Below are 15,565 nucleotides of genomic sequence, written 5' to 3' on the forward strand. Positions count from 1 at the left end.
CCCTTAATTTTTGCCACTAAAGATTTTGTATGTGGGAGAAATTACAATAAAAAATTCAAATAGGATAAGTCCTAGCATTAAGCCTTCTAAGGTACTCATTTACAACATAAAAGAATTTTAGTTTCTCTCATCACTATCATTATTGAAAATTCTTTCCTCTTGTAGTTTTGACTTACCACAAACCCTTCAATGAACTTTTAAGATTTTGACCTAAACAAGTGGTTTTAGCTGACCACAAACCCTTCAATAAAATTTTAGGCTTTTCACCTAAACAAATGGTTTGGATTACCACAAACCCCTCAATAAACTTTTAGGCTTTTCAGCTAAACAAATGGTTTCAGATTACCACAAACTCTTCGAGGACTTAAAAAAATCTATTTTATGAAGTCTCACTTTTCATGGATGTCTTGATAGATGATGGTTCTAATTTTCACAAACCATTTGCAATCCTTCTCAAGAGTTCACACTTTGATAAGTTTTGATTATTTCTCATACTCGAACATTTGTATCTAAACAAACCTGTAATCATACTTGTGATATTTTTCCAACTTGATCCATAACTCCATCCAATGTCCATTTCGAAGCATTTCTCCATAGAATTATTTTTACACTCTCTATTCCAACATGTCTTTTAACAATGACTCTTTAATCGACAAAGACTACATGGATGTAGATCCCAACACTTGTCTTTCATGTGTCATTTCCTGTTACAATTTGAACATTGCATATATTGTTTACATTGAAGAAATTTGATTGAATCGATATAATCATCTCTTTCATCTATCATATATCCTAGTCCTTCTTAGTTTGGTCATATTATTGGCTCAATAAGCTCAATGATTCCTTATTCATGTTTTCCCAATCCTTTGCCTTTGTAACCCATTTTCTTCATTATATTCCATCCGACATTTTGCCACATTTTCATATTCTTTATCACAAAAAATCTCCACAGAATCACACTTTTCTAGTGGTGAATTCAAATAATTTGTACTACATGAAACATCACATACTAATTTTGCTTTCACACATGCATTTCTTTTAATGATGGATTGATTTAGTTCATCCTTTAACAAGTCATTTTCTTCTTTTACTTTCGTCATTTTCTCCTCTAATTCATCATTCATTTTCTTAGCATTATACAACTACTTTAATATTTTCTCTAGTTCTCCATTTGCTTCCATATAGTTATTAATTTAACTTAAAAAGTTGCATCTTTATATATTCATTTCATTTTTTAATTGTGTCTATTCTTGTTGCAATATGTTCTTCTCACAAATTAAGTCTCCATTTTCTTTCTTCACATTTATTAATTCTTCTTCTAAAATGTCTATCTCAAAAATTAAATTTTCATTTACCTTTAACACTCGATTAATCCACAAAAACCACTTTCCCTACATTAACCTAGTATTTTTTACCACACTTCACAATCACAATAAATTTTTTAGATTTCCTCATCTATTCCTTTAAAAATTCAAATGTAAGATTATTGTACATCATCACTATCTCAACAACATCACACCAAACTCTATACATTTTCTCTATATTGATGAAATAGATAATTTTACCTCCAGCAATCTTATTCTTCTCTTAATGTAGCAATAGACAACATATCAACAACCAAGTTCCCTTCTCTTGAGTAACCTTTTATTCTTCTTTAGATAGCAACTTCAAAAAAAAAAAACAATCTATTCCACCACCCATGTTCACTTTCCAAACATCTGAAGGTCTCTTTGGTGCTTCTCAATTAGATTATAACCTGCAGTAAAAAATAATTCACACAAAAAAATCTATCACAACCCAAGTGTCAATAATGCTCTAATACCATGTAGGAAAATGAAATTGATAATAACAACGCCATAATAAATAACAAAAAGATCTACTACAACATAAGTTAATATAGAGAAAAATCTGCTACAAGGGATGATAGGGTAGAGAATAAGAATTCTTCATTTCCCAATAATCATTTGGATACAATGTCTATGCTTATATAGACTTTAAGCTGATTGTGAAATAAATGAATTCCTCCAAATGTATGGTAGTGGAGAGAGTCTACATTATTATTTTTGACAACACTCAACTTATACTCAACTATTGGCTAATGAATAGGAAATGTGTGTCAACTACTTAACAAAACAACAGTTCTATTGTAATAAATCAGTGACATGGATATCAGTTATTTCAACACTCACGAACATCATATTATGTAGGTCACTCCATGATCTTGTTGACTCTATTATTTTTTATGTCAATTCTTATATTTCAGTTGGATACTCATAATATATGTTTAGTGGCATTGAAAAAGTAGAAATAATTAGAAACTAGAATGTATTTATTATTTCCCCTGAAATTGAATACTATTATGGAATAAGAAAACAAATTTATAAAGTAGAACTAAAAAATTAATAGCAAATCTAAACTAAAATAAAAGAAAACTTAATCAAATATTTAGTACTTAGAAACCATGAAGATTAGTGATTAACATCCCCCCTTAATCTATATCAAACTATTCTCTTCCCAATGCCTTGGTAAAAATATATGCTAGTTGGTCTACAGTGGGACAATATTTGAGGTGTATATTTCAATCTTTTACATGATATTGAATCAAATGAAACTTTGTGTTGATGTGTTTTGTGCGATCATGAAATACTGGTTTTTTAGCCATTTTGATAGCAGAGTGATTATCAATCAAGAGTGGCATTGATGAAACCTGTGGTATTTGCAAGTCTTCAAGAATCCTTCGAAGCCATAAGATTTTTCGAGTTTCTTTAAAGGCTATCATATATTCAGTTTCAAAAGAAGAAACAACTAGGACTAATTGTTTTTTAGACTTCCACGAGATTACAGAAGACCCAAGATGCATTAAATATATAGTTGTAGATTTTCCATGTGTTGAGTCACCTTCTGAATTGAAATAACCAAGCAAAGAAATCTCTTTTGTCTTGGAGTATTTTGGCCCATAGTGTTGAGTACCTTGTAGATATCGAAAAAAAAATTTAGCAACCAACCAATGAGTTTGGCTACAATGTTGTATAAATCTTGAGAGAACTCCAACAGAGAAAAAAAATTGGACAAGTAGTTGTAGCATAGATCAAACTGCCAACAAGTTTCCTATACATAGTTGCATCAACCAATGTTGAGGTGTCACTAAATACGAGTTTGATATTTTGCTCCATAGGAGTACTAAGGGGCTTACAATTAGCAGCCAACCAATGAGTTTGGCTACATTGTTGCATAAATCTTGAGAGAACTCCAAAAGAGAAAAAAAAAAAACTAGACAAGTAGCTATAGCATAGCTCAAACTACCAACAAGTTTCCTATACATAGTTGCATCAACCATTGTTGAGGTGTCACCAAATATGAGTTTGATATTTTGCTCCATAGGAGTACTAAGGGGCTTACAATCAGCCATGCCAAACTTATGCAAAAGATCACCGATATATTTTTGCAAGGTAATAAAAATAGAATGAGGTTTTTGAACCATCTCAATAGCTAAATAGTAATGAAGATGACCCAAATTAGTCATATCATATCCCTTCCTCAATTGTTCTTTTACATCTTGAATATAATTCTTATTACTGCAAGTGATAAGTAAATCATCCACATAAACAACAAGATAGATAATAATGTTATCAACTTTTTTAACAAGAAGTGTTGCATCATCAAATTCAAAATATTCGAAATTCAACTTCAAGAGATGCTTTGTAAGTTTTTCATACCAAGCATGGGGTGCTTGTTTCAAATGATAAAAAGATTTGACAAGCTTGCATACCTGATGTTCCTTTCCATTGACTATATATCCTTCAACTTGAGTCATATGCACTATTTCTTTAAGATTTCCATTTAAGAATATGGTTTTGACATCCATTTGGTAAATTTTCCACCCATTTTGAGCTGCAAGACTCAGCAAACCAGGAATGGTGGTCCATTTTGCTATAGGTGAAAATGTTCCATCAAAATCTATTCCCTCCTTTTGAGCATATCCTTTAGCAACAAGTCGAGCTTTGTGTTTTTCAAGTGTGCCATCTGCTTTATATTTATATCTAAAAATCCACTTACATCCAATAGGCTTACAAGTAAGTGGTGAATCAATCAACTCCCATGTGCCATTTTTTACAAGTGCATCATATTCATTCTACATAGCTTTCCTCTAAACTGCAATATTTTTAGGAACTTGGTTCATAGTCACTTGTGAAATTGAGTTCGTCAATAGGTTCTCCATTAACTACAACATTGGATTGAGCCTGTAGCCTTGCCTTGTAAGAACTTTTTGTACCTATTTTACCTATTTTATCAGGTCTTAAATTTTTCAAAGTTTGTTGGACTTGTTTTGCCCACTTATGAGAAGATTTTGGTTGCACAGAAGATGTTTCAATAGTGGCCAATGGTTCTACAATTTCATGCTGATCATTTGATGGATTTTCTTCTTGCTCATTCATAGATGGACCAGTTTGATTGAGGATAGTTTGAGGAAAAGATTCCATATGTGAATTCATTAAAGGTAAGGCTAAATAGGTTTGGTTCGCCTCAGAAAGTGTATCATTTAACTGACATTCAATATTTTCAGCACTCTTAGAAGTTTCACAAAATATGACATCACATGTAATGATGAATTTATTATTAGCTTCATCATACAACCTATATGCTTTAGAGGATTTAGAGTATCCAAGAAAAACATATTTTGTAACTTACTTCTTTTTCCCTTGTGAATTAAAACATAGCAGGTGGATCCAAAAAATTTAAGATGTTGAATAGAAGGAGGATAACCAAACCATACATTATATGGAATTGCTTGCTGTAGTGGAAATGATGGAGATCTATTATGAAGATAGACTACAATTCTTGCCACTTCAGCGAAAAAATGCAGTTTGATTCCTTTAAAATACAACATTGCTCTTACCATATTCATGATGGTTCTATTCATTCATTCAACAACTCCATTTTGTTGAAGAGTACGTAACACAATTAGATGATGTTGAATCCCATGTTGACGTAGATAATCTTCAAACACTAGAGATGTAAATTCTCCACCATTGTCTATTCGAAGAGTACCAATTTTAGATTGAGTTTGATTTTCAATCATAACATGAAACCTTTTAAAAGTTTCAAAAGCCTGTGATTTTTGCTGCAAGAAATAAATCTATCTCATGTGACTATAATCATCAATGAACAATATAAAAAATTGAAATCCCCCTATAGAAGTTACAAGTAAAGACACACAAATCAAAATGTATAAGCTGCAATTTTCTTTGTGCTCTACGAGTGGACGAAGGGAAAGAACTTATATGTTGATTAGATGCTCCCAAACTGTAATAACCCACTGTAGTTATCTGTGAAACAACTTGGAAAATCACTATCGATATAATTAGTGTGCATTGGTATTGAGTAAAACCTTATTTCAGTGGCGGACGAAAGCCTGTGTACACAATATAGCCGGTATATTCATTTACATGTTCATTCACTTTTAATTCACTGAGCAATCTTCGATTGGAATTTCCTATCACGTCAATGACTTTTGTGAATTGGAAATTACTGAGGTTTTTAAGTCATTCTCAATTTGTAGAGATGTTTCACATTTTTCATTTGATGTAGACAAAACATGCAAGTCATCAACATCATTCTTTTTCATAATATGAATTTTATCATAACAAATATGTCCAAATCTTGTATGTTATATCATAGTAGCAGATAGACAACCTTCCTCATTAGGATATGCAAAAAATTTAGAAAGAGCACAAGTTCCATTTAATATTAATAATCTTCCATCCTCACATCCAATCAATACAACTTCATTATTATCTTGCTTTTTGACAACAACTTGGCCATCTTTAATAGAATTGAGTGTCATTTTTGTCTAATCAATATTATGATAATAGATTATGTTGTAATTGAGGAAAAAATAAAATATCACGAAGCACAAAATCTATAAGATTAAGACACTTAAACTGAACAGTTCTCTTTCTAATAGGTGTAAATTGGACCACAATCAATTTTATAAAATTCTTCAAAGTAATCACATCGAAATGTCATATGTTGTGGGGCTCCATTATCTAAAATTCAATTATCACACCATGAGGAATTAGATGCACAGTCTGAAATAGAAAGAACATATTGATCTTCATCACTATCACAAGCAAACTGAGCTACTCTTGAACTATTATCACTTGAAGGTGTATCATCATTATAAACTTTGGTTTTATCTTTGTGCTTAAAATATTTTTCTTTAAAAGTTTCTATCTTATCCCAAGAGAGTTTGCATTCATGGGCTTCATGATCACCTTTTCTACTACATCTTATCTTTTACAGTGTAAAAATTGTCTATCATTTTGATTATCATTTTTCTTTCATTGACCTCTACTTTTCCCTCTGTCATTATAACCACCTCTTGAAGAAGTTTTATTTAGAGGTTTTCTTGATGAGCAAGACACAAATTTTTATTTGTATTATTTAATTTTCTTCCAAATGCTTTCTCACACTCTACTAACTTTTCAACCAATAAATCAAAAGTAATAGTTTTTAATTGGTTCCTTGCTTGAAGAGACTCTAGATTTGTGGAATGTGTTGGAAGAAATGCTTTAATAAAAGTTGTGAGATACATATCAACTTTCTCACCTATAGCATCAACATCTTGTGTTATAACTCTAATTTCTAAAGCTAGACTCATAACATCACCATAGTTTTAACTGAAACTGAATGAATTCAAACTCTAAATGAGAATCAAATATTTTTTAAATTTATAAATGACATCCCAAGCAAGTGTGCATCTCTATATATGTTGATACACTTTTCCATTAATAGAAGCCCTTAAAAGCTAAAGCTTTTGAATTTTTATATAGTCATATTTCTTTTTGCTTAAATAATTGCTGAATTTTTTTTGCCAAAATTTAGCAAAGAAATCAAGTTTTAGAAATCTTTAAAAATTGATTGCACCTGAATCAAAAGTGCTCCAATCTTCAGAAGCTTCATGCATAGACTTCTTCTTCCATACCACTGTTCGCCCAAGATTTGAAAAAGTAGAAATAATTAGAAACTGGAATATATTTTTTATTTCATTAAATTGAATATTATTGCAGATCATGAAAGTAAATTTATAAAGTAGAGGGCAATAACAGTTATGAACAGCTATACAAAACTGCCAGAACAGAAAACTAATAACAAACCTAAACTAAAACCCTAATCTAATATTTAATATTTAGAAACGGTGAAGATTAGTGATTAACACAATAGTCATTTAGATTTTATCTTACAATAAATAAAAACTACCTTATGATAATTTCAGAACACAAAATACGGAAAGATAAATTCAGGTGAGAATAGAGAGAGAGAGAATCTGAACAAAATACAATTCAGAGTAAGAAAAAAAGAAAACCTCAGTGAATTGGGAAACATCAATGTGTACTATATCATCTGGTTATCCATTAAAGAAAACAATAAAAAATTAAATTGCAAGTAACAAGAAAAGAGTTTTATTCACTGTGCAAACAACATTGTTCGGTCCTTATCATCACCTTCAGTCAGGGCGATGGTATTTATCAACTGCTATGTTGGTGGAAAAGTTGAGCACATTAAGAAATGAGAGTACCCTTCAGATTTATAGTATTGTTGTTTCCGAGATCACGTCAGTACCAAGCTGCCTATTAAAACCTAAAACATCCATTGCTTTCTCCGAATCTTTCCCAAGAGCATGAACTACTTCTCTCTTGTAGAGGTACATGTATGAAACAAACAAGAAGAACGCCAGGTTCAAAACCAGTAGACAAGCCAGGAATGCATAGTAGTAATCCAGATGTGACGCATTTGTATTACTGAGAATCCATTCTTTGTGACTACCTCGTTCGGCAATGCTACTAACTGCTGTAATAAAGAAACTACTGGCAAAGGCACCCAGGCCATTAGAGCTTGTGTACAATGAAGTCCCAAGGCTTTGCATGCTCTCTGGAGCTTGATCATAAAAGAATTCTATTTTCCCTATTTCAAACAAAGCATCAGCTATACCGAGCAGTATAAACTGTGGAAGTAGAGTCAAAACGCTTCTTGGTAGAATTGCTCTCTTGTTATTTTCAAGCCCAAGATCTTTAACTACTTGTAGTCTTTTGATTTCTATGAGCATTGCAGTTACAATGGCAAGTATCTGGATAGCCATACCTACTCCCATCCTCTGTAGTGCAGTTATTCCCTTTGGGTTTCTTGTCGATCTTTTCAAAAGGGGAAGTAAGAGCCTGTCATAGATTAAGGTTGTTATGACCATGGAAAGAGTTAGGAATGCTGTTACAGTGGCTGCTGGGATTTGGAAGGATGAAGCCACACGTCTGTTCAGAGTCTCTGATTGTTTTACAAACAGAGTGCCAGCTTGTGTTACCAGCATGCTTGGTATGATTGTAGCCAACCATACTGGAACCATTCCAAGCACCAGTTTTGTTTCCTCCACTTCAGTTACTGTTGAAATTCTTGACAGACTCATTCTATCACTTACAATCGCTGCTTTGTCAAGAAATCTGGAATTAGAGAACAGCTATAAGTGATTTCAGTAAGGAGAATATAAAATTATGTTAGATTGCAGTATGTATACAACTTTATGTTTATTGTGTTTACCTCAAGACTAAAGTATGAGCAATTGGGTACCTCCTTTTGGAGATATATTCTCTGGAGTCCACCTCATGAAGAGTCACTGGATCAGGATGGGATTTTAGTTTCCAGTTCCTTGCAACCCCAACAAACACATTAGCCATTCTCTTTAGAGGGCTTCCATTTACTATTTTATGCCTGTATAGGGGAGTTCCTATCAAAAAGGCCATGCCTGAGCAAATGAGTGCTGCTGTGATGATTCCATAACTTGCACCAAAACTAACGTTGTCTTCAATGTAAATCAGAAATGTGTTGCCAAATACAGTCCCCAAGAAAATGGTAAACATCCACCAATTGAAGAAGTGGTTTTTTTGGGACTTTTCTTTGGGATCATGCTCATCGAATTGGTCTGCCCCGAAAGTTGAGATGATTGGCTTTATTCCACCAGCACCCACTGCTACTAGATATAAGGCCAGGTAAAATATTCCAATCTGAAAATTAGATGCATTTTGGCACGCTTCCCCTGATGTGCAATGAGGCGGTCTCAGAGACGTCAATGAGACAGCTAGTGTTAGTAATCCCATTGCCTGCATTGAAAGACAACTACCTAACATTTATTAGAATGCTGATGAAATCATTTCACTCTGTTGTTGCCTGGTAGAAAGCAATACATTGTAAGGGATTTTAAGTCTTCTTTTTTTCAATTTATTAACTGATAGGGACTTCAACAATTTCTATTTTAAAAATATTTTAATAATTTGTTATAAAAAATCAATATTTTTAAATAAATGATATGATCTATTATGAGAACTTTTGAAAATAATTTAGATCTGTTTTCAAATAATAATAAAATAAATGTGTATTTTACATGATGTCATCTTTTGAAATCTTCTTATTATGATGAATTACTTAATTTGAAATGAATTTTTTTTGTCTTTCATCATGATATATTGAATTCTATTTACGCTCAAGATATTTTAATACTTACAACACAGATCATCTGAATCATTTTAATAATAATTTAAAAATAAAAATAAAAATCTAAAAAGTAAAATAAAAAAGATAATTTTTTAAAAGAAGAATATTAATCATTCAAATTAATAATTTATTCAGATTAATAAATAATATGTGAACTTACAGAATATAGACTTAATAATTAAATACTTTTAAACTATCCTAAAAAGATCAATTATTTTTCATTATAAAAAAAAAAGGGAAAAAAAATTGTATTTGAAAAACTGTAAACACCAACTACATAACACGAAACAAGGAAAAATCTTATAAAACCAAACCCAATGTCATTGTGCAAACTTTTAACCAAACAAAACCTAACGAACAAAGCAGAGAAAAGAAGAGGAACAACGGGCATGTCTGAACAACAGAACCCCCACTACCAAATCAGCAATTTTTTCTCCAACAAAGAGTTACAAGCAAATGTGACAATAATCAAAGCGTACTTTAACTCATTTATGCTGCAATCTTCCTAAGAAGGAAAATTGTAAACTAAAACAAAAATAGAATAGAAAGATAGGACAAGCTTTACGAGTATATAGACAGAGGCAAAAGCCAGGAAGGTCCAGTAGCGGCCCCAGTGAGAATCAGCGATATAAGCAGAAAGGATTGGCATGCTCCACATTGTACCAGTCCAAATTGTGACATTCCTTGAAGCTGAAACAGTCCCTTCATGCAGCACGTTTGTCAGATATATTACCAGATTGGCCCATATCCCACCAAACGCAAGCCTCTCACAGAACTCATATCCTGCTCAATCCCAAAAATAACAAAGTTCAAGACATCGACAAAGCCATAAGGAATATGTTTCTAAACCCATTCTAATCCAAACAATGAGGATATTAAATAGCCGCACTGTATGAATGTATAAATATAAATAATAGGTTGATCAACACATACCCACTATAAAGGAACACGCTTTTAATCCTCCAGTCCGTGCTCTTAAAACAGGCCTTCCTTTCAGATCAACCGATCCATCTAATGCTATGTTTTCTTTCTCTTCTGCTTCAACTGCTAATATTCTATTGCTAACCATTTTTGTCAGCCTACTGTAAACACGAATAGATGTTCTCCTCAATGATAGAACAGAGGACGAAGATAACATTATATATAGAGAGAGATTCTGATAATTGTCTCAATCCATACGTAGCTGGCAAACAGATCTTATGACTGACGTATAATCCTTGACTTCAAAGTCGTCCAGGAAGAAACAGATAAGTTACGGTGTGGTGAGATCATCTTGATTTTGGCAACACCATGGGGAAGAATGAAAAAACATTATCATTCACCATCAACCAAAACACCAAAAGTCCTACGTGACTATTATACAATTTCATATCCTGGTCAGTTTTTTGTTTATGTAAACGTCTTTATGCGTTGAACACAATCATTAAGATCAAGAACGGGTTGTTGAGTATCTTAACAATACGACCTCACATATCTTAACAGCAAGATGAATTCATATATCTTAACAAAAATATGAACTCACATATCTTAACAATATGAATTCACTTATCGTCTTTCTACAATTTTAACATTAAAAGGTTTAGCTAGGCAATGAGTGGTTATCAAGTTAGCTCATTATTTTTGGCTTTTTTAGTATGAAATTAAGATGTATAGTTTTCTGAATTCTTTAACTATTAGACATCTTTTTGTTCTGATTATTCAGTTGTGAAAGTACTTGCATTCATAACAGCAAGTAGGAGGGCATTTTAAAAGGAATTCACATGGAATGAATTCAATCAACAATCAAAATAAGAAAACACTTAAAAGAACCAAGTGATTATTTTTTCTTAAAAAGAAGAACTGACAAGTATATGAAACTAGATGGATGAGAGATTAATCTCCTTCCACTCTTGATTAAATACTTCTTAATTGTTTCCGGAAAAAGCTCTTGGTACAAAAGTAGAAGGATCATCTTTCACATCTAAGAAGAGACCTACGAATTCTCCTCTCTTTTCCTTCTTTTCACTTTTCTATATTCCAAATCCTTTACTAGAGTGTTAAAGGAGGTAGTTGTTTTATCCATTAGTTCTTTTGTGAAGGTTATGAAAATAATTTTTATTTTTTCTCATTAGATGGAATCAAACCTTTAATTCATGATCTTGAGCTCTAGAATTTTTCAATTATCTAACTTCTTGGCAAGATCATCACCAACTACCTAAGCTCAATCATGAGCAAAAATGTGAGATCAATCCCTAGGTTTAGCCTATGCCTCTGTCATAGCTACTAACCTTGTAATCTTCTTCCAAGCCATATGAAGATAAACCATAAGTCATTTGATGATGACTCTAATGGTTATAGAGGAAATAGCATAGTTTGTCCACTTTATCCACAATATGGGCTTTAACAAAGACTCAACTTGAGAGGTGAGGTTGTGGGAACATGGCTGAGAAATATCTAGAAGGACCTAAGGACTATATTTAGGGGAACAAGTGCCATAAATAGGTGAATGGGATTTTGAGAATAACTTGTACTCTTCAAAGGGGTATTCTCGAGGTCTATCCCATTTAGTTGACTAAGAAGAGGAAGAATCTTCAAACACAATGATCTTCTTAAAATATTCTTCTAATTTTCTAGATATTTCATTTTTAAATTCCTTTGATAGTTGAACCAAGTAGAGATAGTTGGGGGAGTAATTGTAATAGAAGGGGAAGGCCTCTTACTCTTTATCCAAATGTTAAGTTTGATAATAATTAGAAAAATTTAATGGCCTACCTTGGTGATCAAGGGTAGATGATTATTAGCAATTCAGAATATGAGACCTTAGTATAAAAGGGGTGACTAATTAGCTTTGAATAAGTTTATTTGGCCTTACTTACGATTCTAATGTTGTATTCAGTAGAGGGGAATTAAGACCTAGAAAATCTTGAAGCCCATCCAAATGGGTATCTGAAATGTTCACTTGAAGAAATTTGAAAAGAAATCTCAAGAACCAAGAAAGGAAGCTTAAAAGGAGTTCAAACCTAGTAGCCCTATTTTGTTTAGTTTTCCAAGAAATTAGAATAGAACTCCATAAATTGATTATGTGGTTTTTGCACAATGTGTCTAGGAAGAAAATAACCCATTTCACCCTTGGCTAAAGTTTGGGTTGCAAAGAATCATGTTTTGAGAGTTAGGACATTTTAGAGCCAGTAAAAAAGAAGTTGACCATGAAAATGGTATGGAAATTCTAGGATAGGAACAAGGAACCATACTTTCAATTTAAGAACTATCTTCCCAAGGGCTTAAAGTTGTAAGAATGAAGATAAAAAAATCAAGATTAGGTGAGAGTCAACAAGGATCCTAGAAGTTCCCTATCAAAGTGGTATATAAGCCTAATGATCTGGTCTAGGGTGAGTGCATGTCATCTATTTAGTTAGCTAACAAGTCCAATATGGTGACAAATGTAGAATTGGCCAAGAAAGTAGAGGAAAAATAAGAGGAGAATAGAATCCTTAAAGAAATGTTGGATCACTTAGAAATTAAGCTTGGAGGAGTATAAAAAAATAGAGTGTTTCACTGTTAAAGTCATAGGGATTAAAGAAAAAGAGAAGCAAAAATAAATTATTGAAGATGATCAAATACCTAAACTAGTCCCTACAACACCCTAGGAACCCTTCCTTAAGGCACTAAAATCCATGGGTTAAAAATATTTTCAATGACTAGTACTATTTGGTGGACAAATGGAAGTTCAAACCTGGTCATTCAATGAATAGAATGATTCGAGAATCACTTTGAATATGAAGGAATTAGTGAAGCCCAACAGGTAAATGTTTCTAAATCTAGGCTAAAGGGAACTATCCTACCTTGGTAGAAATTTTTTCGAATAGACAAACAAAAGGAGGGAAAGAATCTTATTCATACATGGAAAGGTATGGTAGCCAAGATTAAGGAGAGCTTCACACCAGAGGACTATAAAATTCAATTACATAAAAAGAGGCAAAATTTAAGGTAGAGAGATCTTGATGTTAGTTCATTTACTATAGAGATTCAAAAATTATGTGTGAGGTTCGGTGTAGCCAAGGATGAGAGAATAAAGGTGACCATATACTTTAATGGTTTGAGGTTGAATATTAAAGAAGGAATTAGTGTCTTGAGCCCCACCACAATGCAAAGGATCTATCAATTGGAACTTAAGGTGGAAGAGAAATCCAAAAAAAGAATAAGAAGAGTCATAGGGGTTGAGACAAAGATGGCTTAGGATATAGAAGTAGTAGAAGAGTCTACAGAGGAAGGGTATCTAACAACAGTAGGGGTAGGTCTTGAATATTAGGAAGAGATCATATTTCTCCACTATCAAATGTTACAATTATAATTAAATTCCAGATACCCTACCTTTAGATTCTCTAAGAAGGATTATTTATCCCAAGGAGGGATATAAGAGTGAACTATATTTAGGAAAATATTGCAACTACCAAATCACTACTTGGGAGTCAACTTTGATTCAGAGGTCAGAGAAAACCTCATGGTGAGGAAATTTCTAATAAAGAGCTAGTGAAGGAAGGACAAAAACAAACGAAATCCATAGTCAAGATAAAGTGCAAGATTATGGAATCAAGATAACGTATAGTAGTTGTTGATAGAGTCTTTGCGAGTTTATTTAGGAATCAAATATGGAGTTCTCTTATGATATATAGAGGTCTACAACGATTGTAGATCCAATAAAGGAGATATAATTTGTATTGTTTTGATGATTTAAGTTGCAAATAAAAAGTGTAGAAATCTACAAGAATGTAATGGATCAAGAATATGAATAAAAGATTATAGTCTGTATTGTAGAAGAGTTTCTATGTGAAATCATTCTTTGTGTATTTCTATATTAATGTTATGTTATGCATTGTTCTTCCTAGGTTTGTGATTCTTCACTATTGGTGTCATTCTTTCTATATGTTATAGAACTTTCAAAGGTATGTATTTTACCTATTATAGGTAAGATTTGAGAATAAACTCTAGGAGGTTGAAGGAAATGGAGGTATTTTCATCATATTGAGCTAGCTTCTTGGTCAGAATTATTATTGCATGAGAAAAATTATCAATGTCTTTGTAAAGGTTATTTCCATAGAACTGGATGAGGCATTAGATAGACTCAGAGGAGATATGGACTTTTGGAGGAATGGAATCTCATGTGGAGAATTGGAGGAGGCATTAGACACACTCAAAGGAGATGTGGAATTTTGAAGGAAATATCTCTTATTTTGTAGAGGAGATGGGTACACTCATTTTGTGAAGACAACTTCAAGATATGTGGTCAAGAGATCCACTGATGGGATTAATTCAGTGTTTCTTGATAGACTAGGGAGGATTGGTGAAGGTGATTCATCAAAGTCTCCAAAGGGTCAAGTTGAAACCCTTGCAACTTCCACTCTTATTTGGATTGATGTAATAAGAGGAGAATGTTAGAATTATTACACTTTTAAACTTGGATTTAGTTTATATTTCCACCTGTGTCTTTTCCTATCTCACAAACTTTATACAATAGTGTTCCTTATCCTAATCCTTCCACTATGGTTCCTAGTGTTCCACTTGTAGCAAATTCTATTCCAGATCATTCATACACTATTCCTAGTGTATTGAATGTGCCATTGCCACCTATTTCATCTAATGATTCAACTATCATTAGCCTTCCTAAACTTATTTATTAATTGCAAAGACAACTTGTTCCCTGCACAACTACATTTGATACCAAACTACCATGGCAGGTCTATCACAATTCTAGCATTGCAACCTATCATTGTTGCACTGTCAAAATAGTGATGACAATTGGTTGTGACGCTGAAATTGTGATAGACCTTTCATGGTAATTTGGTACCAAATGTAGTAGTGTCTTATTTAATCTAGGTTTAATGTGCCTACATGTGATACGTTAGTCCTTTGTCTTTAGACTTTATCCATACCATTTCTCTAAAACAAGCTAATAAGCCTCATCTTGATATTTATAATATTAGGTGACCATACATGAAATCTTAAAACTTTCCAAGTTCTATGTAGTGAATATTATCATGATCATAGG

The 15,565-nt window shown here is 32.6% G+C and overlaps 1 protein-coding gene across 1 annotated transcript; it reads right to left on the reverse strand.

Annotated features, from left to right (window-relative positions):
* Nucleotides 1-7,588: 7,588 nt before the first annotated feature.
* LOC149546991 (protein NRT1/ PTR FAMILY 5.3-like) lies at nucleotides 7,589-10,609 on the reverse strand. The gene is made up of 4 exons (XM_089794085.1): nucleotides 10,474-10,609; nucleotides 10,106-10,323; nucleotides 8,590-9,149; nucleotides 7,589-8,492 (listed from the first exon to the last, which is right to left on the reverse strand). Exons 1-4 carry the CDS (start codon nucleotides 10,607-10,609, stop codon nucleotides 7,589-7,591), a joined length of 1,818 nt encoding a protein of 605 aa, XP_089650211.1.
* Between the last annotated feature and the right edge of the window lie 4,956 nt (nucleotides 10,610-15,565).

Source organism: Cupressus sempervirens, chromosome 7, assembly GCF_028749045.1.
Source record: "Cupressus sempervirens isolate cs-2001-9-10 chromosome 7, ASM2874904v1, whole genome shotgun sequence".
Lineage (NCBI taxonomy): Eukaryota > Viridiplantae > Streptophyta > Pinopsida > Cupressales > Cupressaceae > Cupressus > Cupressus sempervirens.

Coding starts and splice junctions, on each gene's coding strand:
- LOC149546991 (XM_089794085.1), bottom strand. CDS start 10,609: ATGGTTAGCAATAGAATATTAGCAGTTGAAGCAGAAGAGAAAGAAAAC. Junction 9,150..10,105: donor TTGCCTCTGTCTATATACTC/GTAAAGCTTGTC, acceptor CTTTCAATGCAG/GCAATGGGATTACTAACACT. Junction 8,493..8,589: donor GCTCATACTTTAGTCTTGAG/GTAAACACAATA, acceptor CTCTAATTCCAG/ATTTCTTGACAAAGCAGCGA.